Below are 23504 nucleotides of genomic sequence, written 5' to 3'. Positions count from 1 at the left end.
AAATGTCATTAAATGCTTTAAAAATGTCAAAATTGGACATTGACAATTTTGAAATTTTTTGCAACATTTTTTTCAAGTCAAAAAATTCATCAAAACCAATGCTTTCCAGCAAACAGTTTAGATTTCAACAAATCAGCATTTTTCATCAAAAGAAGTGTTGTTGACATGTTCCTGACAACTCTACTTTTTATAATGATGTATCATGAGTTTGCATTTCAAGTCAAACCTTAAAAGGTAGCTAGATGCACCTTTCCTCTGTGATTATTCAATAGGAGAAACATATTTATGACTCCCTTTTGCCTTCTCCAGGTTTTAGTGAAGCCTTGCAGCTGCATGAATGGTGGATCATGTGTTACCAATATTAACTTCCCTCCAGGAATTGGTGAATATCTCTGCATATGCCCCAGTGGATTTGATGGGAACTTTTGCCAAAAAAATATAAATGACTGCAAACCAAACTCATGTGGGAGTGGCATTTGCGTGAACAGTGTAGATAGCTACACTTGTAAATGTCCAGCTGGTTTAAAAGGTAACACATCACTGCTTCTAACTCCTATTTGATCTGATAAGGAGCGTGGGGTTTTCAAACGCAGTGTAGGATGTCCACAAACATCTGTCAAGTGGGCTGCATGAATCCTCTCTCTGCTGCCATCACTCCCTTTCTTAGCTTAAGGCATGTGGACAGCCATTGGTTGTCGGTGCTGAGGGAATCAAGCAACTGAAAGCTCCAGCCCATTGAAATCAGAGTGGAGCCTGTGGTGTTATGAACTGTTCTGACCTCAGCTCATCTCCTTCAAACTCCCGCTCCGTCATCCAAGCAGGAGAGCTGGGAAGCCCAGAACAGGCAGGTGGTCATCTTTATGGGCTTCTGGGGCTGCACTAAGCTGAACCAAGGAGCACTGTCCGAGAAGGAGCAGAAAGGGGGCAGAACTGAAAATGGGTAATAGAAAGGCGACTGGAAAGGAGATGACTGATGTTGGGAGAGAGCGAAGAAGAGCTGAAAAGATAGAGAGATTGAGAGGTTTATTGTTGTAGCAGAACCACACTACCCTACCTGAAGCTTCATTAGTCATCGGGCCTTCGTCAGGTGTAACACTTCTGGGGTTCCCAGACGTCTTGCTGGTACAGTGTACTCTTCTCTGCTTGGCTAGCCATCTCTTCTGACCCCCATGTAGGACATACAGAGCCATTGTCTCACCTCTTCCTGGTCACCTTTTTGGGTATCTGCTGCTGCAGAGAGTGATAAACAAGCAGCAACGCACATTCATGACAGCACAAGCACTGCAACTGTGGATGGCTCTCATGCAGATGGCATAAAGGAGAAAGACATATTTGACCTTTCATTTACCAGGAGCAAGAGACTGTGGGGGCAGGGTGAGACTGAAAGCACATGAGGGAAGGAATGAGAGAATGCAATGCAGGGACAGACACAGATGGGAAGCTGCAGGAAATGCAATGAAAGGAAAGAATGAGGTAAAAGACTGAAACATGGAAAGAGATAGTATAAGCATCAAACAAACAGTGTAGGCTAAAGGACAGACATAGCTGAACCTCCTACAAAGGATTTAGGCCTTTGGTTTTGATTTGCAGTGAATAGTTCAATCACTTGTACAAGTGAGCAGGTAGATGCAGGAGGAATTTCCATCTCTAGCTGTTATAAAGCAGATCTTCACCTGGTATAAATTGTTACAGTTTGATTAAAGCCAACAAAGTACAGAGATCTACACCCGCTGCGAATCAGGCCTGGTGACTCTTTATGATCCTATGATCTCTTTTTCTGTTTTAAGTGGTTTTGCTGTTACAGTAATTTTGGGCATGGGCATAATTCTACACTCTTTGAGAGGATACTTAAATAAACCCTGGAGTGTTTGCTGACAAACCAAAGTGGTCTCAGAGGAGTATTTACAATACAAAATAGTACGTGTACCAAAATTGCTAAAATTACTTATCTCAGATGATATGCCTCTGTCATTTTCATTTTAAAGTATAAGTTAGAGAAAGATAAAACTAAGCCAGCCAGCTACACCACATAACTTTCTGTTGCTCATAAAAAGATTCACGTCAGTTGCTTACTCTGGCTAATTGGAAATATTGAGATGTTGTTGAAAAACTAGAGTGTGAAAGCACATGAGAAACCTTACAAAGAGATTAAACAAAATGGACAGTACACATTGTATTGGGAATGCACTTTACAGAAGTTCTTATTGTTTTGATATTTTGCCTGTCATACCAGGAACTTTCTTCAAGAATGTTAATATACGGTGCAAGCCAATTTCAAGAATAGAAAAAGAACTAGAGAAATGTGAAAAAATTGAATTTAAATGTTTGCACCAGATAAGAAACCTTGTTGAATGAAGTCACTTATTTATTGGTAGAATAACTACAACACCACAGTGGCAGCAAAAGCTTCCTCCAATATAGCTCACCCCTGTTCTCACCAAGTCTTCAAATACTTATTCCCTTGCATCTCCCCTGATGCTACTAATATGATAGCCATTTATAGCTCTGGAACAATACCACTCAGGTGCCTCTGTGTTTCACAAAGTCTGCTGAATCAGCCATCAAAGAGTAACAACTTTCAGTTGCTGTCAAACCATGCCAGATTAAAATCTGTTGTCTAGTGATGAAAGGTCATTGCCATTCTTGAGCCCGTGTCTCCTGGAACTAAACCACGTGTCAATGTGGATACTCACAAGTTCCGTACTGAAAGTTACACTCCACTTTCAAAAATTGAAACAATCAAGTTCAGATATAAAACACACCCTAATGAAATAGTAGTGGCTGCTGTACACTAGAAAACTGCTGCCCTAGTGTTGGAAAGGTGACTAAAAGTGGGGTCAGAATGCCCAGATGCACAGTAGGCCCATGGAAAAACCTGACTTCAGTTTAGGAGGGAGGAATATCCATTTTCAGCCAAAGCCAGCCAACAGATTTTACTAAACCCGTCTGAAAACCGAAGAACAGTCATGCAAACCCACAACCTCTCTTTCAGCAATTCCCTCCCTGCTCCTGCTTGTTTTCTTCTAAGCAACTGACAACTGTAAAGTTGCAGCAGGAATGAAGAAAGATGTTTCTTACTGAGACATGACAACTGATATTTTGGAGGCTGAAAAACAGCCTAGGATTCCCTTTGCTGGCACACAAAGAAAGCACACACATATTCATGCTATAACCCAGGATCTTCTTTCTCAGCTTCCTTTGTAGCAAACTATGCACTAGCAAATAAGATCCTGGGGGGCATCTCAGCCCCCTTCCGCTTCCCTCCCCACCCCTCCACCCATGCTGTTAAAGCTCTGTCAAAGCACTTCACCAGGCTACATACATTGTACAAACTCCGGTGTTTTAGTTGGAAACTGGCATTCTCACTGCAAGTTCTGGAGTAGGGAACAGGGAGGGGGAAGTAATATGCCAACTCCTTAAATAAAATAAATGGGATTGCAAAAAAGTGGGGGCTAAAATGGTGGGGGCAATCCAATAGGCAAGTCAGCAATACTGTATATTGATCAGTATTAGGTTACGCCTCATCTAATATCTTCATTAATGTTCAAGAAGATGGAGTAAATGACATGTTAATGAAATTCACCAATGACCCAAAATGTAGAAGGATACATGAACAGCAGTGAGGAGTGAGAAAGGGCTTAGAGAAAGTTAAAAACATGGGCAGAAAGTAAATTAAATGAGACGTGGAAAAATGCAAGCCAATGTATTTGGGGAGAGCAAATTCAGATAGTAAGTGAGAGAAAGAAATCTTGAAAGAAACCTGCTATGTAAGACTGAGTATGGAAAAGAAATTTAGAAAGGGAAAGTGTAGGATGAATATCTAAAATATACCCTAAGAGTGAAGCTGACTGGAATCTTCTATTTGGCTGGAGAATATAGTCTCCCAAGGAGAGTGTGAGAAACCTCATTACTAGGGACTTTTAAAACTGGGTTTGATAAAACATTCAGAAACATAGTATAGGGAACAATTCTTCACTGGGCCCAGGGAGATGGACTAATTGACTGTGGGCCTGATTCTGATTTCATTTTCACCGGCATTAATCAGGAGTAACTCTAGTGAAGTCAATGAGCCTGATTCTCCACTGAGTTGCACCAGTTTTATCCCGCTGCACTCATTCATGTGGAGAGTCAGACCTATTGGTGTTATATTAGTATATGAGAATAAAGACCTATGAGTCCACGTGAACCAGCTTGTCTTCAGAACCAGCTTGCTGCTTAAAAATCCGTATGGGATATTTTCAGTCTCATTTAAAGAACACTTTGCTTCTACTTATATTTTGTTGGGACAATGGATAAACAGCAGATTGAAGAATAGCTAACACTTAATAATATGTTATTATTATGACTATAAAGCCATGGATGTATGATTCATGTCTGTTGAAGGACACACCAGGTTTCACTGATCACATTTTTTTCTTGGACATTTATATGCAATATACATTATTTTTGCTGTATTTTCCTGACCAAAAAATACTTAAAAAAACAAACAAACAAAGCAACAACAAAATAAAGAAATAATTGAGTAAAACAGAAATGCATCTCAATGTTTTAATAGCAGGTGAAAAATTATAAGCAAATGAAGCTTAAAACCAGCTGGGAGGTAGATGATTTTACTTCAGGGCAGGTTCTGTGACAACAATATAAGCTCATCCTTGATGTTGTGTTTATGTCTCAATTCCCCAGAAAGCCATCAATAATCTAATGAGAAGGCAATGCTATCATGCTCAAGTGACAACACCATTTTAGCAACAAATCTTTACAAAGGATAGTGAACAGGTAGTAGAAGCAAAATGTTAACTCTTTTGAGAGTTTCCCAAATGCCACTTCTAGAGAAGAAACTTACTAAATACAGGATGCATTGTTAAGTAGCTGTGATCCAAGTGAATTATATCCCTGCATTCCTGAGCGTGACATCAGAGTCTCAGGGTTTGTCTACACTACCACTTAAATCAATGCAACTTACATCGCTCAGGGTGTGAAAAAGCCACTCCCCTGAGTGATGCAAGTTACGTCAACTTAAAGCGGAGTCCACACTGTGCTATGTCAGTGGGAAATGCTCTCCAGCCAACATAGCTTCCGCCTCTCATTGAGATGGAGTAATTATGCGAATGGGAGAGCGCTCTCCCATCAGCATAGCATGTCTTCACTAGATGCGCTACAGCGGCACAGCTGCATTGGTGCAGCTGTGCCAATGTAGTGCGGTAGCGTAGACTAGCCTTCAGTGAGCGTGGAAGTGAGAATGGGAATAGACATGGGCAGGAGCTTCTGAAAAGTCTGGGGAAAGTGCCTTCTATCTATCTCAATTCACATCACAAATATTAATTCATTTCCCTTCAACACCAATATTGTCCTCGCTCTACTGATGACAAAACCAAAAAACCTCAATATCCACTGACTGGGAATAGAACCCAGGTATCTAGAATCCAACCTCAAGTGCAGTAACTTAATTACAAAACCACCATGGATCGATCTATGAAATGAATAGTCCCTTAATTATTTTTAGAAGCCTTTTCTAATTTTATACTATTTCTCCAGTAATGGAACAAACTTTAGTTTCTCTTACACTACATAATACTCCCAGAATCCCTCAGTGATATTATAGCCTTATAATTCAAAATGATCGGTTACTTATTCTTCAGTATATTTAATAGGATCACACTCAAGAGTTTGGTCCCGCATCCCTCAGTGGGTCATTTCTCTGTAAATACAAGGAGACGGATATTTCCCTTCTCAGAGTTTCGTTGTTTTTTCTCTCTCAAGAGATGGGGGAGCACGGTTTGCACAACAATAGCAGCACTTTCAGCCTCCACATCTGTAGAGGGACCCATCTGAGGCCAGCATAATCTGTCCAGAGCCCTTGTTGCTATTATTTGTGTTGTAGCCCTGCCCAGAGGCACCAATCAGAATTGAGGCCCAACTGTTCTAGTGACCCTACACACACAGTAATACACAGTCCCTGTCCCAAACACCTTTCAGTGATACCACTTCTTCTGCTTCCCCACCACCCCTAGGCCATGGTATGCTACAAACTTTCTGGATACTCCACCTGAACCTTAGCTACCTTGTCCGTATGCCCCTGAGATGGTCAGGTGCTATTTTAAGCCCAATGCCATTACCAGTGATATTAACATATCATCTTTACGTTATTATTAAAGTAAAATACATTTTTAAAGTCTGATTCAACTTTTCATTTACATTGTTTGCCTTTTGCAATTTTCTCAACACAGATTACTCAGGATCACTTTGTTTATTGGATGGTCAGTTTAACTAGATGGTCAGTTTCCTTTTTAGGTTCCCCTGAACTGGTCCAGTGCTGTAAATTTGGGGATGTAAAGACTGCAGAGAATGCAAGACGCACACTCTATTTGAGTTTTACAGTCGTTTATTATTTTAGAACACTTAAACTCTGCCCCAAATTTGCTTTGAGCATGTCCCTTTAAATTACATTATAAGAACAGAGCATGAAAATTTCCAAAAACCATCTGGTTGTTTTGTAAGATTTGTTCCAAGCAAACCCTATCGGGTTGACAAGCAACAAGCTGTTAATAATATGGCTCAAATAGAAAACAACAGCACAATACATCAGAACATGGCTCTCAACATGCTAAAGTCCAAATGGTGACACTGAATTTTTAAATAAATGGCAAAGATCTCAGATAAATGACATAAAAAGAAAAAAAAAGAAAAAGTAGAGACAAAAGCTTCAAATGAAGCTTCATTTTCTTAAAATGTCTAAAGTTTTCCACGCAGTCTCAAGTTCAACAGTTCTGATGCAAAAAACTGACAGTAATAATAAACAGTGAGATAACAGCAGATTTAAGTGAGACTGGGGAATTTGGCTCTAAAATGAGTGATGTACCCTGTAATGAGTTTTCAAGAGTCTACCTGAACATTTCAGCTGAGGAATAAACACAGATCCTTCCTTCTTATTAACCTCTCCTTTGTTTTTGCCACAGGGCTTACTTGTCAGGAAGATGTGAACGAATGTGAAGAGAATCTTTGTTTTCCTGGAGTGTCTTGCATAAACACCTTTGGATCTTATATATGTGGAACTTGCCCCAGTGGAATGGGGGGGGATGGTAAATCTTGCAGATGTAAGTGTTTTGCATGATTTACTTATATAGACAGACAAAAATTAGGGTCCAATTCTGTTTACACTGAAGTTAATGGGAGTCTTGCCACTCACTTTAATGGGAGTAAGGTCAGGCCTTTAAATACACAGATCAGGCTACTATTATATTACCAATTTGACTATTCTCATATTGGGCTCTGTTAGCTGTGGGTTTTTCTGGTGTTTGAAATCTTTGTTTTAATGCACAGCCCTCCAGCATATCCATGATTACACGGACAGTACTTGGAAAATAATCTGCCTACCCATTGCCATGGCGTTTGGTCCCTGGATCTGAGTATGTGTGGTTCCCTCCCCGCTCCTCTAGCCTACTCCACAACGGTTTCCTCCATTGAAGCCATATTGGGATGAATGCAGAGCCACCTCCATGGTGCACATCGGTTGTGGAGTCATCTATAGAAGATTGCTCTGTTCCCATACTAAGGGATAGTGTGGAGCCAGGGCCAGCTCCAGGCACCAGCGTTCCAAGCAGGTGCCTGGGGCGGCAATCTTAAAGGAGCGGCATCGTTAGGGCGGCATGGGTTTTTTCACCGTGGCGGCATTTTGGCGTCAGCTTGTATCTTCACAGTCCCGTGGCGGAAATTCGGCGGCAGCTCCCTTCTTCAGGCAGCAATTCGGCACGCTGCTTGTGGCGGCAAAAAGTGTAGAGCCGGCCCTGTGTGGAGCTGAAGTGGCGAGAAGGCACTTGTGCAAGCCCTTTGCACATAAGTGAATTTCACCTGTATGTCTGCTGAGTGTTTGCATACTGGATGCTATCTTCAGTTGTGCTGCTGGATTTATGCTTGGCACAACTGGAAGGATACAGAGGAAGGCAAAGGTGGCTCTATGTTCCTGGGAGCAGCCAGGAGCTACACCAGCCCCAATTAAAGCAGCCTTGAACCAGCTAGAACATTCTCCTAGAGACAATTAAGCCCTCTGTGGACCAGTGGAGTACACTGGGCTTCACTGCCTCCTCCAGCACTGGAAAGCCACAGCTCCCAGCTGGGCATACAGCTAGGACAAGGAGAGGTTTTATAGAAACTCAGGATTACCCCATGTTGAGAAATCCTCATCAGCCTCCTTGGAGTGGCTTAAGGTCATTTTGTGCAGCTCCAGTAGTGCAAAGGAACCGTCCCAGGTGCAAAGAATCTGATCTACTCTGTCTCTTTACTTTTTTCATTTGTGCATTGTGGCAGGGCGCTGCTGGGGAAGCCTCAATCAGCTCCTGCCACTCCAGCCCCAATAAAAAGAATATTTTTGGGGGGGAAATAAATCAACAATTGAAATTCGTTTGTAAGTGTTTCCAAAAATTTCAAGCAGTATGAGACAGACTTGCCAAGACACCTACTCTTTCTTTTGTTGATTATGAAAGAAAGCTGCTGGGTATTTCTGTACACGTCTATAATAGAGGAATGTTGAAATCAATGAGCTGTATTGTCAGGCCTATTGACTCTTCCTTCAGTGAAATTTACACTTTTCTCGGACATAAATGTTTGCTATACATTATTACTCCATCAATTTGAGTAATTCCAATGCTGCCGCTGTGTCTGCTTTTTTTTGTTGCGTTTTTGGTGTTAATTTGATTAATTGTGTGAGGGGGAAGAGATTACATTAAAAAACAAACTTTTTTCAGTTTACATTAAAAAACCTTGGAACAAAAAAATAGGTATTCATTTGCATTCTCATTCAGTTCTTCCAGTCATGTGACAATTTTAAAGAATCAGAGTCACTTTCCTCTAGCACAGAGCAAGGAGCTTTATTGGAAAACATATTATCTCTGTCTCTGCTTCACTGTAGAGTCTCTGCCTAGAACTTCACATAGCTCTTCCAGGCTTCCATCTATAGATTGAGCTTGCACACACACACTTCCCTGATCAAGCTAGCTAATATGAATCCAGATGGACTTTACTGTCCCTAACTCATTCAGGTAGTTTCCCTAATGTGTTCAGGAAATTAATATTTTTAAAAGTCTCTAATGATCAGTCCTTTCATTTTACATCTCTGTGCACGGTGTACAGGAGTATCCAATGTGCGCAGCTGTAGAATCAGCCGACAGACTTTTACTACATAGCTTGCAGCTGTCCTCGTTTTCATATAGAAGTAGGGGCAGAGAGATTATAGGTCCCAGCATTCAATCTAGATCTGAGAAGCCGGGCCACATTACACACCGGGACTTGTGGACCCCTTGACAGCTACATCTCTATGACCACTATGCATATTGGGTGTTTTTCTCATTTAAGCAAAGTTTGGGTAATTTGGGCTTAGTATATATTTTCTTATAATTTTTGTACTTAAGTCCTGATGACTTTCAGCAGCTGACTCATCTGCTTTGCTTGCATTTGTTTTATGGTTGGCTTCTAGGATAAACAAATGTGGGGGTTACTTGATTTGCTGTTACTGTTGGTTTTTATCATCAATCACAGCTAAGCTCTAACACCTTACTACCCTGACCTCCATGCTTTCCTATCACAGATGAGGCCACTGCTGACATTACAGAAGATTTCATTACTGATAATAATAATGCCAAAGGTGAATTGAACAAGATAGAGGGTGAATGGCCAATGCAACCCTTAGAGGCAAAGAAAGCTCCTGCAATTAAGAGTGTTAACGGTAGTGACACACATGGTAAGTATGTAAAGTTATGCTATACCATGACATTTCTTTTCAGATTTGCAGTTTATGTACCAAGACTTCATACATTTTACATCCTTATAATCACAAATAACTGTTTCCAGCACATCACAATAGGACAGAGCCAAATGCAAAAAACAGAGAACACAGAAATGTTGCATTATTACTAGAAAATGTGACATAGGTACGGGAACTATTAGTGCGGATAAGATTCATGGTGGATCTTTCAGTTTGGTGGCCAAACCAAAACACACTAAATATAAAAATAAAAATTGTTTTGGGTCAAGCAAAACATTTTGTTCAACCCAAAACAATTTTTCACCCTTTTTTAGTTTAACTTTGCTCTCAGAGTTTTCTTTTTTCTATTTTTTTTTAAGAAATCTAGCTAAATTTCACAATGAAATGTTGTTTCTATATGTAAAGTTGAAATGTTTTATTTTAAAAACATCAAAACACTTAGACTTAAAAAAAAAATTCCTGAGAAAACCGTTCACCAAATTCAACCCAAGTTTGGGAATAGTTTTGGTTGACTCAAAACTGTATTATACAGTGAATAAACTATTCATCCAAAAAACTTTCTCCAGCTCTGGATGGGTTAGCACTGAAATCTCTATTCATGCCTATCTGAGGGACTCCACTTTTGCTGGCATAAAAAAATAGACAAAGGCACTGACATCTAATAGGAAGTTATCCTAGTCATGGGCTGCCAGGAGTCTTCTCCTGGAGTCCATGTCCAGCCCCAGAGTTATGCAGGAGCTTCAGTCATGCAAGAAATATGGCTCAAAGCATATATTAAGAACCTATTGTGGATTTTTTTTGCCACAGCCTATAATTGGAGGGGGAATATACATCTCCCAAAATCTTTGTGCCTTCAGCAGACATAATGCCACCAGGAGCAGCAAGCGTACACTACAATGGACACTGCTCCACCCTTAACATGGGGAATCCTTCACTCCCCTTATGCTGGCATGAGCCTGCAGTTTGGTCCGCACCACTTTGGGACTTATAGTACACTCAAGAAGCAGAAAGATGAGGTCTGTGACTGGCTGTTGTTCAGGGGTTCATGTGGGGGAACTGTTTTTTGTGTCCTCTGACCCTTTTGTGTAGTTGTACAGTGGTAGCCACTATCCAAAGTAAGTCTACACATTGCATTAAAACCACATAAATCCATACATATTTCAGTTTACTTTGTACTAGTTCTTTTGCAACCAATGTGCAGAATTAACACTGAAAATATTTGAGTGTCATAATCTAGACCCCACTGAAGACAGTTTAAAAAGAAATACAACCACCATTCAGACTTTATACATCCTTTGTTATCTCTGTTCTAGGCCAGATAACTGCATATTGCCAGGTAACCTCTACTATTATTTAACTATGTACAAAATTAAATGAATTTAAAGAGTCTTGTGTCACATAACGGACTTTCCTGGGCAATTTCTAGATCAGAACCATATGCAGAACTCTACAATATATTTCTAAAGGTAATGTATTACCTTTGCCAAAATATGGTTTGCCAAATAGATTCCAGTGATTTTTAAAATATGGGATATCTGAATAATGCAGTTTCTTACCCTGTTAATCTTTCACTTATGCTGAAAATTACAATTTCTATTCTGTCCATGATAAATGCCAAGCAACTCTGAGTAATAAACTTTAAAACACGTAATTAGAGGACTAATAAATCTTGCTTTAATAAGAAACAGATGTTCTGATACATTGTGCCTTCAGGACATTCTTATGTTTGGCATAAGATTTGGGAAACATTCAATGTTAATTATATTTTAAAAGAATAAAAGTAGTGTAAAGCCTTGGCTGGGCTTATATAGTCACTGTTTCACTTTTAATAAAGATTTAATTTAATAAAGAAAAGTTCTTGGATACTCTTTTAGGTGTCAGAGCTGCTGTACGACCTATTACTACCTGTGCCAATAGGCCATGCTTCCCTGGGGTCTTATGTGTTGATCGTAAACCTCCTGATATTGGGTACATTTGTGGTCGGTGTCCATCAGGCTTTTTTGGAAATGGACGAATCTGTACACAAACTCCTAGACCAGGTACTTTTTGGGGTTTTAAAAATCTTTTTTGAGGTAAGGTTATGAGAAAATGTAAGCTGTGGTGGTGTAATACTATGATATACCATATCTCTTTTTTATGTATAATGCTGAATCAGTCAAAACTTTTGAACAATAATTGACAGAGTAGCTAGAAAAGTCTCACAGCCAGAAATATTTGACTCTTTCTGAGTGGAGATAACCCAGACTCAGCAGGCTGTCTACAACAGTAACAGTTTTGTGGTGAAGGACTTCATGGGTGCCATGATAAAGAAGAATCACCCCACCTTCATTTCTAACACAGTGCCGCAAGCATAAAATTTGTGCTATTATCAGTCAGAACAGCACAATTTGTGCCAATAGCACCCTACCCTCCTTCCTACCTGCTTCATTGGTTACAAGACATGCATATGTCAAGGTGACCTGTAAGGGAGGAGGTAAGTAAGGATGCGTGTATCAATAGCCGGGGTCAAAAGATAATTAAAATGTCCAAACAATCTTTCAGTGTGTGTTCCATAAGCTGAACAGTTTTCTTCCTTGCGGAGTTCTGAAACTCAGTTGTTCTTGGAGGGTGGGTCATTTGAAGAGGTTCTCTGCTGTGATGAAAGCAAAGATGGACCCTAACCTAAAACAGGAGGAAACAATAGTGCATGTGACCTCGCAAAGGGTTCAACCCACCAACCATCCATCATTAGATCTTGCTTTCTAATCTTAATGAAATTTACAAAATCCTCTCTAATCTCTAAGAACAGTGAGGATACTTTTTCCTTTCGTATTGCTTCCTGCCCAGCATGTGTTTAAAGAAGTCGTGTTTCACTGAGGATTTTTTTAAATTGTGTTAAGTCTTCAAATTGGACTCTCCTGATTTTCAAGCTACCCTTCAAGCCTCATTCTGGGAAACCACATTTCTGTTACAAATCAATGAGCATGTCTTGTGTGATATTTTAGTGAACATTGTCAAGAAGGAAGCAAATTTGCCAATTAGTGTAGGCGTCATCCAACCACTTTGAACTGCATATTGATTTTAGCCAGTTTTCTGAATTTACAGGTAACAAGAACAAAACCAAACATCTTTCCTCTTTTCTAGCAATGAGTATGTAAGTATGGCGGTATGTTACTAAGTTTGTCAGAGTCACAAAGTCAGGTATTGATTGTTCTATAACTTGATGAGGCCCTGAATGCAGATGAGCAAAAAAATAAATAATTGTGCATATAAATAAACTAACCTTTGCATTGTTGCACAGAAGTTCACCTTGCTGTGCTAATGAAATGTTAGGATACATAGTCTATGCCCTTAAGGTCATTCAAATGCCATTGCAAAGGACATACATTCTACAGTCTAGGTATTGAATTGATATTGGTACAAGATATTGATAGGGTAAATCAGATACGCTTCTTGCATTGTACTTATAGAATTACTAATTGAAGAAGTTGTGTGTCTTCTAAAATGAACACTTATCGAGGAGGTACAGTTTATTATGATTCATGCATGCAATTCACAGCTCCAAGGAAGATTAATTCTAAAACTAAAACGCTTCTTTTAAAAGCAATTTTTATGTCAGAGATTGAATAAACCTGGGGGGAAAAACCTTTAGGATTCTTTGGTAAATAGGATCAGCCTGAGTATTTTTTTTTTTGGACGGGGGGGAAAGGGTTGCAAGATGATTCCTTGGATACGTCCAAACTTTAAACTGGCCCGTTTTATGTAAACCATTTGTGAGAGAGTCTTTACTTCTCTCCTCAGCCTCCTGCTCCAGAAGAGGAGCCCACTTGCTTGTTCCTTTCCATTTTAGCAGTCAGAATATCTTTTATAATGTTGACCTACAGTTCTAGCCTTTTTCATTGCAAATGCGCGTGCCTGAAGTAGGTATTTATGTCAAAGTGGCCTGATTTTTCAAAGATTGTGTTGAATTCCATCAGAGCTGCGAGTGCTCAATCGTTTGTTCATAATTCCAGGGATTTCACAGAGTTGTGTGTATTTCTCGTGCGCACTGGAGAAAGGTAAATATGTTTGCCTTTGCAGACCACATGAACCACTACTTCATTCCTTTGTGTTTTTGTTGTATCATTTATCTAGATTTTATTGTCAACCCAAGTGCCCTTGTATAGCTCTACAAACATGTATATTTCAAGGTAAGAAGAAAGCAGTTTGCTTTAGTATATAGGAGAAAAAAGGAAATAGCTACAGCAGCTCAGCTGAGGATAATAGACGTCAAACAATTAGTTTGTATTTGTGTCTTAATTTATATCCGGAATGCAAAGCTTAACTTTCTTGCGCAAATGCTCTGTGATTTAAGCAGATGTGCCATATAGTACTTGATGTTTAAAAGACACAAAAGCTTTCAATTACATTTATGTACATTTATGGATTATGATTATTATGAAATCCCCGTTTGAATAACAGCTTCTCTTCCTTGTAACTAGTGCTGTCATTCATTCAACAAAACATACAAAATCCTCTCCGAGTTGCTAAAGCGCTTGAGGGGGTATTGAGATTTTGTACCAGTTGTTTCCAGGGCCAGAAATTTTAATCTAAAGCTCTTTTTGCTAATTCCCATTTTCATCTTTTGCTGGACGGTTTTGACTTGTATTATATTCAATTGTCATGATTTAAGGATTAAGGGATAAATATGTTTTGATACAGAAATTGCAGAATTGCCCATCTTTACTAAAATGCCTTTGTACATTAGCTGAGGCGAAAAGATGCTATTTCATGCCTTCAGAAAATTGTGTCTTAAAACAGTCTCTGATGAGAAGACACATATTCATGTCTTTCCATTGTGATTTATAAATACCAAAGTGCCATTTACTGACCACTGATTTGTGGTAGGAGTTAATCTAATGATGTACTCAAGTTATAGTTAATTCCTCGGCCACAGATCAGTTTCTGAGCTGCATACAGGCCTAAATCTGCTCTCACTTGCACATTTTTATAATGGTTTACACCTTTAGTTTTATATGTCGTTTACACCTACTAGATTTCAAGGCAGTAATTCTTGATTTATATCACTTATATATAGTCATGCCCCGTCTCAGAAATTGTATGAGGTTTCATGCACTTGGCAAAGTTTATTGCTTTTTTTAAAAAGGAATCTCCGTTTTCTGTTTTTAGGCAAAAAACAAAACAAGCCCCTATTTACCCCAAAATAAACAAATTGGCAACCTAGGATTTTTTATTTAGTAGTAGTATCAATATTCCTTTTTTTTTTTTTTTTGCTAGCAGTGTGATGAAAAGGAAAGCCTAAGGCATTTAGTCCTATTCACTACTGCTAGTCACTGTTTTCTGCTTTGGATAAAATATCTGTCACTCCTTTGGTTGGGAGAGGGGGACATATTAAATGAAAACATACAGTATCACAGGTCATAATACTGGCATTCTTGGCTTCACAAATAAGACAGCTGACGTCCTAATGTGAGGTAGTGGTGGCATTATTGGTATTGCATGTTGCAGTAACAGTGCTAGACAGATGCTCCCGGTGTTTGTTTAGTCTGGTTTAATCAGTCAGAGTCACAGCAGCCCTCATCTATCTGCACTTATTCCCCTGATACACGGGGGGAAATTGTGTCACAATGGTTTAGTGACCTGCTCAAATTCATACAGCATAATGAGTGAGAAAACTGGGATTAGAATTCTGAAGTCCCTAGCTGCCTGTGCCATGCTCCATCTTTTAGACCCTTTGCACATTATGCTTAGGGTTTGCCATTTTGCTAAATTCAACCCATGGGACAAATTTATGCACCACAATCTTTTGGATTGTGTTGACACATAAGGGAATGGGACAACATGGTAACAGAAGCATTGTAACATTGCATCAAAAACGTCACAGTAGGATGGCATTTAATGGAAATGATTGTGAAGGACTCACAGAGCATTCAGTGTGGGATGCAGGATAACCCCAACAGTATCAAGAAGATTCTGGAATTGCTGGGGTGGGTGACAACTCTGTGCCATCAGTGCGTAACTACTTGCAGCTAAAAGCCATCTCCTATTCAGTTGTTAGGAAACTGAAAGATCTGATAGCGTTTCCATTTTTCTCCTTCTTAGTAATACTCACTAAAATACTAGCTATTTCCAAAAGATTATCAAAGGAAGCTTCTATAGTATATTCTATGACCCAGATATACCACCCTAAAGTATACACAGTGGGAAGAATATGTTTATATAATTTAAAAGAAAAATGGTTTCCAGCTTTGCCTATCCATATACTCTATCAGTTAAGTGCTTCCAGTCCAGATGATATATTTTGCAAATGATGTAACTCAGCAATAGGAGACCAATGAAGCCCAAGTCATAAAACCACCAGGGAAAGGACAAAGCTATATGCCATGAATAATATTTACATTCAATCAGAACATCAAGTATAGATTACATTCCTTTCCTACCAAGACCATGCCATTTTTTTGCTTAAGCAATCACAGTGCCATCATGATTCTTAAGCGGTAATAATAACAACTCAGCCTCCAAACAAATAATCTATAGAGGGCAGAGGCCTTGTAGTTTGTTACAGTGACAGAACTGAGAGCCAGATTATTTTCTTTTTTACATTTTCAAGCCCCTTTAATCATATAGTAGTAATATCAGGCAGCTTTTTAAAGGGAAAAGTTCCTGTTTTCATAAATATGGTAGAGTTGCAGTTTTGTTAAAGACACTTAAAATTACAGATAATTCATATTGGGCCCTATTGAAGTCAAACAGGAGTTTTGCTATTAAAGAAGAAATAAGAACAGCACAGGAATTGTTAAAGAGAAAGAGGTTATAAACATAATACGGATGGGTAGGGCTTAATGTGAAATACCTAGATTCTCTGGAACCACAGTATGTTAGCAGGGGCAAAGTAGGCCTTCACGTCCAAGGTTTACATTGGCTTCCATGCAGCTTACTGTGGGTGATATTTTTTAGAATGAAACCCTAAAAATCAATGTCCTGTCTGCTGTTGTCATTATCACAAGGCATTTTTCATTAGAACAGGGGTTTGCCCCACTACCCTTAACCAAAGTTACTAAGGGCCAGGCTGTGAATGCCCACTCACACTGGTGAGCAGTTATTCACAACCATAGTTCCATTCACATCAGTGGATCTACTCATGGAGTGACATAATATTCAATGCAGATAAATGCATCAGAATCTGGAATAAATCCGTACATTTCTGTAGACAGATTTACTATATTTTAATAGTGATATAATTACTATACACAGCTTACAAAACACTATTGGATCTTTGTGGATGAAAGGAGATATATGCACATAAAGTATTATGAGGATAATTTCAATTATTAGAGTGTTGGGGATTTTTTTTTAATTATTTAGGAAAAAGCGAGGGTCTAGGAGACTCTCAGAAGCTCTCACTAAGAAACATGCTCCGAGCCTACTAGTCTATCGTGTGACTGCTGACAAATCACTTGGAATCTAGATTATTTAAGAGTAACACTAAGAGGTTCTATTTACTGAATTACTGTATTTATTTGTATGGTCTTAGAAACCTAAGATCTGACACACCAAACCCAACTATTGGTTCACTAAGTTTGAGGTCCTTCCTTCAGTAGCGACCAATACATAATGCTTCAAAGGAAAGGCAAAAAGTCCCCATTATGCCTGATCAATTTTTTCTCTCCACTTACTTTTATCTAAAAACAGAATGAGAGAGATTTGGCTCCCATTTGCTTGTCATTTTGGTATCAAATCTCCAAGAGGCCCCAACTTGTTTCACCATGGACATTCCTGCAGCTTTGAAAATAATAAAATCCTTTGTATCCTCCCAGAGCCTAAGAAGAGAAAGGATTACATATAATACAACTACTCTTTGGAGTGAACCTGGAAGATGCTCTTTCTTGCCCATCTTATTATTCCCTTTCAAGTAGAAAAATATAAGCACTTTCTTAAAAGGATGATATCAGAATAGACTATGTCAGTGTCAGGGATGCTGTCAGTAGGTTTCTAAATGCAGGAGTAGCTTTCACAATGAAGTGTATATTTAATATAATAGTGAATTATAGCTACATGTCCCTCTTTGAAAAATCCTTGCATTTGGGAAAAGAGGCTATTTAGATATATGGCAAACTTCAAATTCAGCACTAATGTTATCAGATATTTATATCTTTCTCAAATGGGATTTAGGGTTGTCTGGCACCAGTTTTGGATCCGGAATCTGTAGTATTTCTTTCGGTACAGCAAATTGATAAGCTGTTGCTAAGAGTTAACATGCTAATACTGTCCATAAGTAAAAATGTCTTGTGCTTCATTTGGTAGACGGGTTGCCAGTTAATTCTAGCTAAAAACTCCATAAAAGTTTCAGTATGTACTCAGAAAAGCTATTATCTAAAATGTTCTTTTTTTTAAAGATGGTTGTCCAGATTTATTCAATTGAAAGTGATTGTGAAATTTTGGGAAATTATATAAAGGAAAAATCTCACTGAGGGCATTTAGATGTGCTCAGGTGATATTAAAAGACAATCTTATTAGTCTTCAACAAGACACAGTTCAGATAATTTCTGGGCTTTCATATGTAAAGTAACTTATTTTTATGTATTTACCACTCAAAACAATGTAATTGTAATTTAAGGCCATTTACTACTTGAATAAAGTGAAAGGAGAACTTCAGTAAAATATTCAAATTCAAACCATTTTTCCTTTGAAGAAACATTATGAATTTCCTCTATACTCTGCTATTAAAGTTCTGAGGCAGTCTGTATGGAAACAGACAGGGACACTGCAGACAGGATCTGGGTTGATCTAAGCCACTAAGAATATATATCAACCTGTCTAAGCCAAGAGAAAGAGTTTGAAGGCCCATGAGGCATCAGATAAGAGTGCCATTTTTATTAATATTTCAGACACTCATGATATCAAGCAGAAGTAGAATATATTGCTATCTCCAGAATACAAAATACAATTTTGTTTTTTATACAGTCTCTCTTGGAAACTCTATCCTGACATTCTTTACATAGTTGCTAAAGTAATACAATTAGAGAGTTAAATAATAAATAGCAGACATTATATGTTGAGATTTGAAATGTGGTGAAGTGATGATAAAGCAGAGAGAGATACTGGACAGGAACTGCACAAGAAAAGACTCTTGTCCCAACTGTAGTAAGGTACACATAGAGAAGGCTATAACAAAGGAGCAGAGAAGGAGAAGGTCACTGTGAGAGTGGCTGGAGCATATCCAAGGGGAGTTTTGAAGTCAAAGAATACATCTTTAAACTGGATCTTGAAATAAACCAGAAAGGAAACCAGTAGAGCTGTTTGAGGAGAGGGAAAAAGTTATATATCCAACCAGACTAAAATATGTGGTAAATGAGTGGCGGACAAACATTGTAGGGTTCAGAGGTTTGGTTTGAGAAACATATCTATATCTCTCTGGTCTGGAATTATAACTGAAAAAAGCTTTTAATATTTCTTATACTGATTTTCATCAGAAATTTGATCTGTAAAGACCCAGCCTGTGGCTGAAAACTTAGAAAAAAAATTAAAAATAAAACTTCTGAGTCTTAAATAAAGGAACAAACCAAATTATATGTCTTTAAGGCCCACTTCTTCTGCAAAGTTGTGTGTGTGTTGACTTCCTCCTTGACACTCCCTCTTCATCTTGTTTGCCAAACACAGAATGATGAGGTCTTTGCTCTGAAGAGTTAACTATCAAACTCCAACAAGTATGATGCATGGGAAAATAGATCAGATGCACAGTTATATTAATGGCACTATATAAATAATTAGTACAAAATCTTTATTCCTGTTCCATTCATAATTTTGTCTACCTCAGTAGAGTTTAACTCATAGGGCCTTACCCTCCTCTAGCTTATGCAGGCATAAATGGAAGTAACTCCAAGGAAGTAAATGAAGCAACACTAGTGTGAAATGGGTATAAATTAGGGCAGCATCTTGCCCCTAATTTGTCTGCATTACTACATTCCCTGAGTCACAGAATTGTGCTTTCTGTTGCATATTTTTTGTTCTATATTGTCTTTTTCATAATGAAGTGGTTAGAAATAAGGTGACTATTTCTAGGGTGTTGTTTTGAGACTCCTCGAGTATTAAAGGGATCAGTGAGAAATAAATTCCATTCCCTCTCATATCAAACAGTTGCAAAAATTTTCTCCAACCTTCATTCAGTATCTTCATTGATATGTTTGCCTTAAATGACTTAAGCTCTCAAATTCTTAGATCTCATTTTATTTAAGTGCATCAATAAATGGATTAAAATGTCAAAGAGTCCTATTGAAAATCCTATAAATATACTGAACTGTTCATTATGGGAGATAAATAAGGCCATTAATATAACATGAGTAAATAGATTGTCTCCTCATAACATAACCTTTCTCTTATAAAAAACACAAGATTTCAGCATTACTCACTTTGCAATGATTAAGTCTTCAGCCTCCATCCCAATTTTCTTCTGATATAAGTTCTAGGAAATAGCATTAGTACATTTGCTGAACAGCCTTGCTGTACCAGACTCTGCTGAGCAATCATCCCAAGGTGAGGAGACAGCACATTGCTCTCAAAATTAGGGCTGGCCAGAAAATGACTATTCCTTTTCACCAAAAATGTTGAGGTTTCAAAATCTGTTTTTATTCCAATGTGGATTGAAAATGAAATCTTTCGACATTTTTTGTGAGGGGGGAAAAAGTCTATGCAAGACCCTCACTCTAGAACAGCCAGGGGTTAGGGACACGGTCCTATAGTCTGGGAGGCCCACATTTGAGTCTTTGCTCATCCTAATTCAGAGCAGGAACTTGACCCTGGGTCTCCCACATCTTAGGTAAGTGCCCTAATCTACAGTCAGTCTTTTGGAGATGAATAATTAACTACTCAGGGGACCAGAGGGAGAGACTAATGCTGTAGCTTAGCAGATAGCCTACTTTTTGGGGGTCAAGCCGAGTAGGAACTTGAACCTAGATCACCCTAGATGAGTGTCCAAACCTCCAGGCCGTTTCTTTAAAACCCTTGGTTTTGATGGGAAAAAAACCTTTAGTCAAATTTTTTTGACCAGGTCTGGTCAAAATAACTCCTTTGGCAAATAAATGGAGAAATCTGGATGGGGGGAAAGCTGCAAAAACCCAAAGGTCCTTAAAAAAGGAGTGGGGAAAAGTCAGTGGAAAAGGAGGAATATTGGAGTTTTCTTTCTTTCTCACTCAGCACCCCCTACAGGATCAGGCCCAACAGTTAATGCCGGTACTGAGGCAAAATGGCTGTATTCCCAAATTAAATGAAGTCCAGTATAAACAGCTATAGTACCTCATCTTTCAATATCTACCTGTCTGTCCAGTCACTATGGTATCAAGTTGCTAGTATGTGCTTCACTATGACTAAGCCCCCTTGTTTTCAGTTTAAACTAATTTTCCCTGAAAAAAATCCTGGCTTTTACAAAGCAGTATTCTCTTTTTTTCCCAGTTTTCACCCTACTTTTGTTTTATTAGGAAAAGACAAAACATTGCATGAGATATATGTATTATGATAATACATTAGTCTGTATGTATATGCAAAGCTGCCTGTTGAAGTAAGGCTATGTACAAGTCTAGAAGAAAAACACAATAAACAAACAGGCATGCACACAAGCTCTGAAGTATGAGCGCATCTGAATGTTCTGATGAATCTCACACCCACCATGTACACATTTCAAGCTGCTAGGAGATAACGGTTTAAAGATCTGACACACTAAAATCGAAAGAAAATGAAAATCTATATGAGAACACAATGGAAGTATTCAAGTATTCAAAAGTTGAAAAACAAAAAACAAAAAAAGCAAAAACAGGAGAAGACGATGGAGTGTACATGCTGCAAATGGTATGGCCCCATTATTAAATGTAAATATTTATAGGCTAATAGTTCTAAGTCTACAACAGTAAAACAGAGTTTTCAGTAAACTGAAAAGTTTTATTTGGGGATTAGAGAGATATTGTTTTCTTAAACTCAGAGGTAGCATGTTTTGAGTTCTGGATGCAAACCACATTGAATTCCGTTCATCAAAGCATTACCCTACTGAATACTTTTTTCCCTGTTCTTCCATCCACCAAAATAAACCCAGATATTTACCCAGAAAAGTTATTAATAGTTTTTTCCACTGATTTTCACCAGTTTTTGTTGTTGCAGTAATGAACACTGATAAATTCCCGGGAAAAATTAAATAAAATAAAAACCACAAACGAAGGGCCCTAACCATGGCCCAAATATTGTGTCTGTTTGTATGGGTACAGTAAGGCCAAAAGCAGTGGAAGGGGAGCATTTCTGCCCATCCCCCTCTCCCCCAAAAAATGGATTTTACATGACCCTGAATGCTACAAAGATAACCTTCTTCTGGCTCTCCACACTATGGACGAGCCTATAATTTTCTGTCCTCACTAGCTATTGTCTCATATATGTGACCCTGTTAAGAAAGGTCCAGTCAGGAGATTGTTGGCTCATTTAATTGCCTCTCTGCTCTGGGTCTCTGGGGTGAACCCTGGGTGAAATCCTGTCTCTTCTGAAATCGCAGAATAGCAAAACTCATAAGGTCTGTCTACACAGTCCATGGAAGCAAGACTCTCAGCCCGGGTTGACAGACAGGGGTTTGCACTCACGTTCTAGAAATAGTCTACACAGTAGACAGCACTTTGAAGTTGTCACTTGGGCTCCGAAGCCCACTTCCCTCCCTAGACTTCAAAGCCTGAGCTGCAACTTCAAAGGGCCATCTGCACGGGTATTCTCATAGCGCTAGCGCAAACCCCTCTAGTCGACCCAAACTAGGAGGCTGGCTTGCACAGGCCATGTAGACCTACCCATGTTGACTTTAATGGAGACAGGATTTCACCCCCTTGTCTGTGCTGGAAGGTATTTAAATAATTAGCACTGGAGATTCCACTATATCCAGAGTTTTGAGATGCTTATTGTATCCCTTTGCTTACCTACATGTTTACCACACATGCCTCTCTGGGCTCTCCGTTTCTGCCTGCTCCACAACATGATTCTATCTCAGTGTTATGTCCAGTAGTCCCCCCTTCCTTATAAAATAAAGCAATTCTAATACAAATACTTGAGTGTGCGTTTACAATTTGTTATTCAGGACTGTGAACATTCAAGCTTGCAATATTTCTCTTTAAATATTTGTGAATAAAATTCAGTCACTTAAATGTTCACAGAAAATGAATCTGGAGGAGGGGGGAAATACAAGCCTAGATGAAGCAGATTCATTTTTTAAATTTGAGAGACTGCTGTACTCTGAATACACAGATCTTTTCGCAGATATTAACGTCAGAGCTGGCTGGAGATCCCAGTTTTTCCTTTACAAATGCTTTGTGGCAGAGCTGTGCAATTTTCTATTTCATATGCACAAAACAAATTTGTACTGCAAAGTTCTGCATGGTTTTGTAGAATTGTGTATGTACCGCTGCCGATGTTCTGAGAGATGTGGCCACATTTAACAAACAAAACACTTAAACGCTAAAATGGAGAATGGAACTGTTGTAAAAAAAAAGCAGTTGGAGAATATCGACACCTTAGAATATTCATTATTGTTCATGATTCCATGTTGGGCACTGGGGAAGAGAATTTACAGAGGCAGCCTAACACCAACATCACCATCTAAGTCAAGAGAAACTTTTCTATGAGGATAAGCTATGCCTGTAGGGAAAGGAAAACTAGATGTCCACTCTTTTATTTTGTTGTAAATAAATTAGTGAGTGAACTTAATGATCACAGAAGTGATGGACTGATAACATTAATTTCAATGAGGCAT

General features: G+C 38.7%; 1 protein-coding gene across 1 annotated transcript in view; it reads left to right on the top strand.

Moving 5' to 3' along the window:
- Positions 1-23504, top strand: part of LOC141995842 (von Willebrand factor D and EGF domain-containing protein-like) — a 245954-nt gene that overhangs the window by 167578 nt on the left and 54872 nt on the right. Inside the window, exons 18-21 of the mRNA XM_074967290.1 lie at positions 310-529; positions 6957-7094; positions 9581-9733; positions 11632-11796. Of these exons, the coding sequence (XP_074823391.1) occupies positions 310-529; positions 6957-7094; positions 9581-9733; positions 11632-11796 (676 nt within the window). The remainder of the gene's footprint in view (positions 1-309; positions 530-6956; positions 7095-9580; positions 9734-11631; positions 11797-23504) is intronic.

The sequence above is a fragment of the Natator depressus genome, chromosome 11 (assembly GCF_965152275.1).
Source record: "Natator depressus isolate rNatDep1 chromosome 11, rNatDep2.hap1, whole genome shotgun sequence".
Classification (NCBI taxonomy): Eukaryota; Metazoa; Chordata; order Testudines; family Cheloniidae; genus Natator; species Natator depressus.
This window is presented reverse-complemented; position numbering and strand designations above follow the sequence as displayed.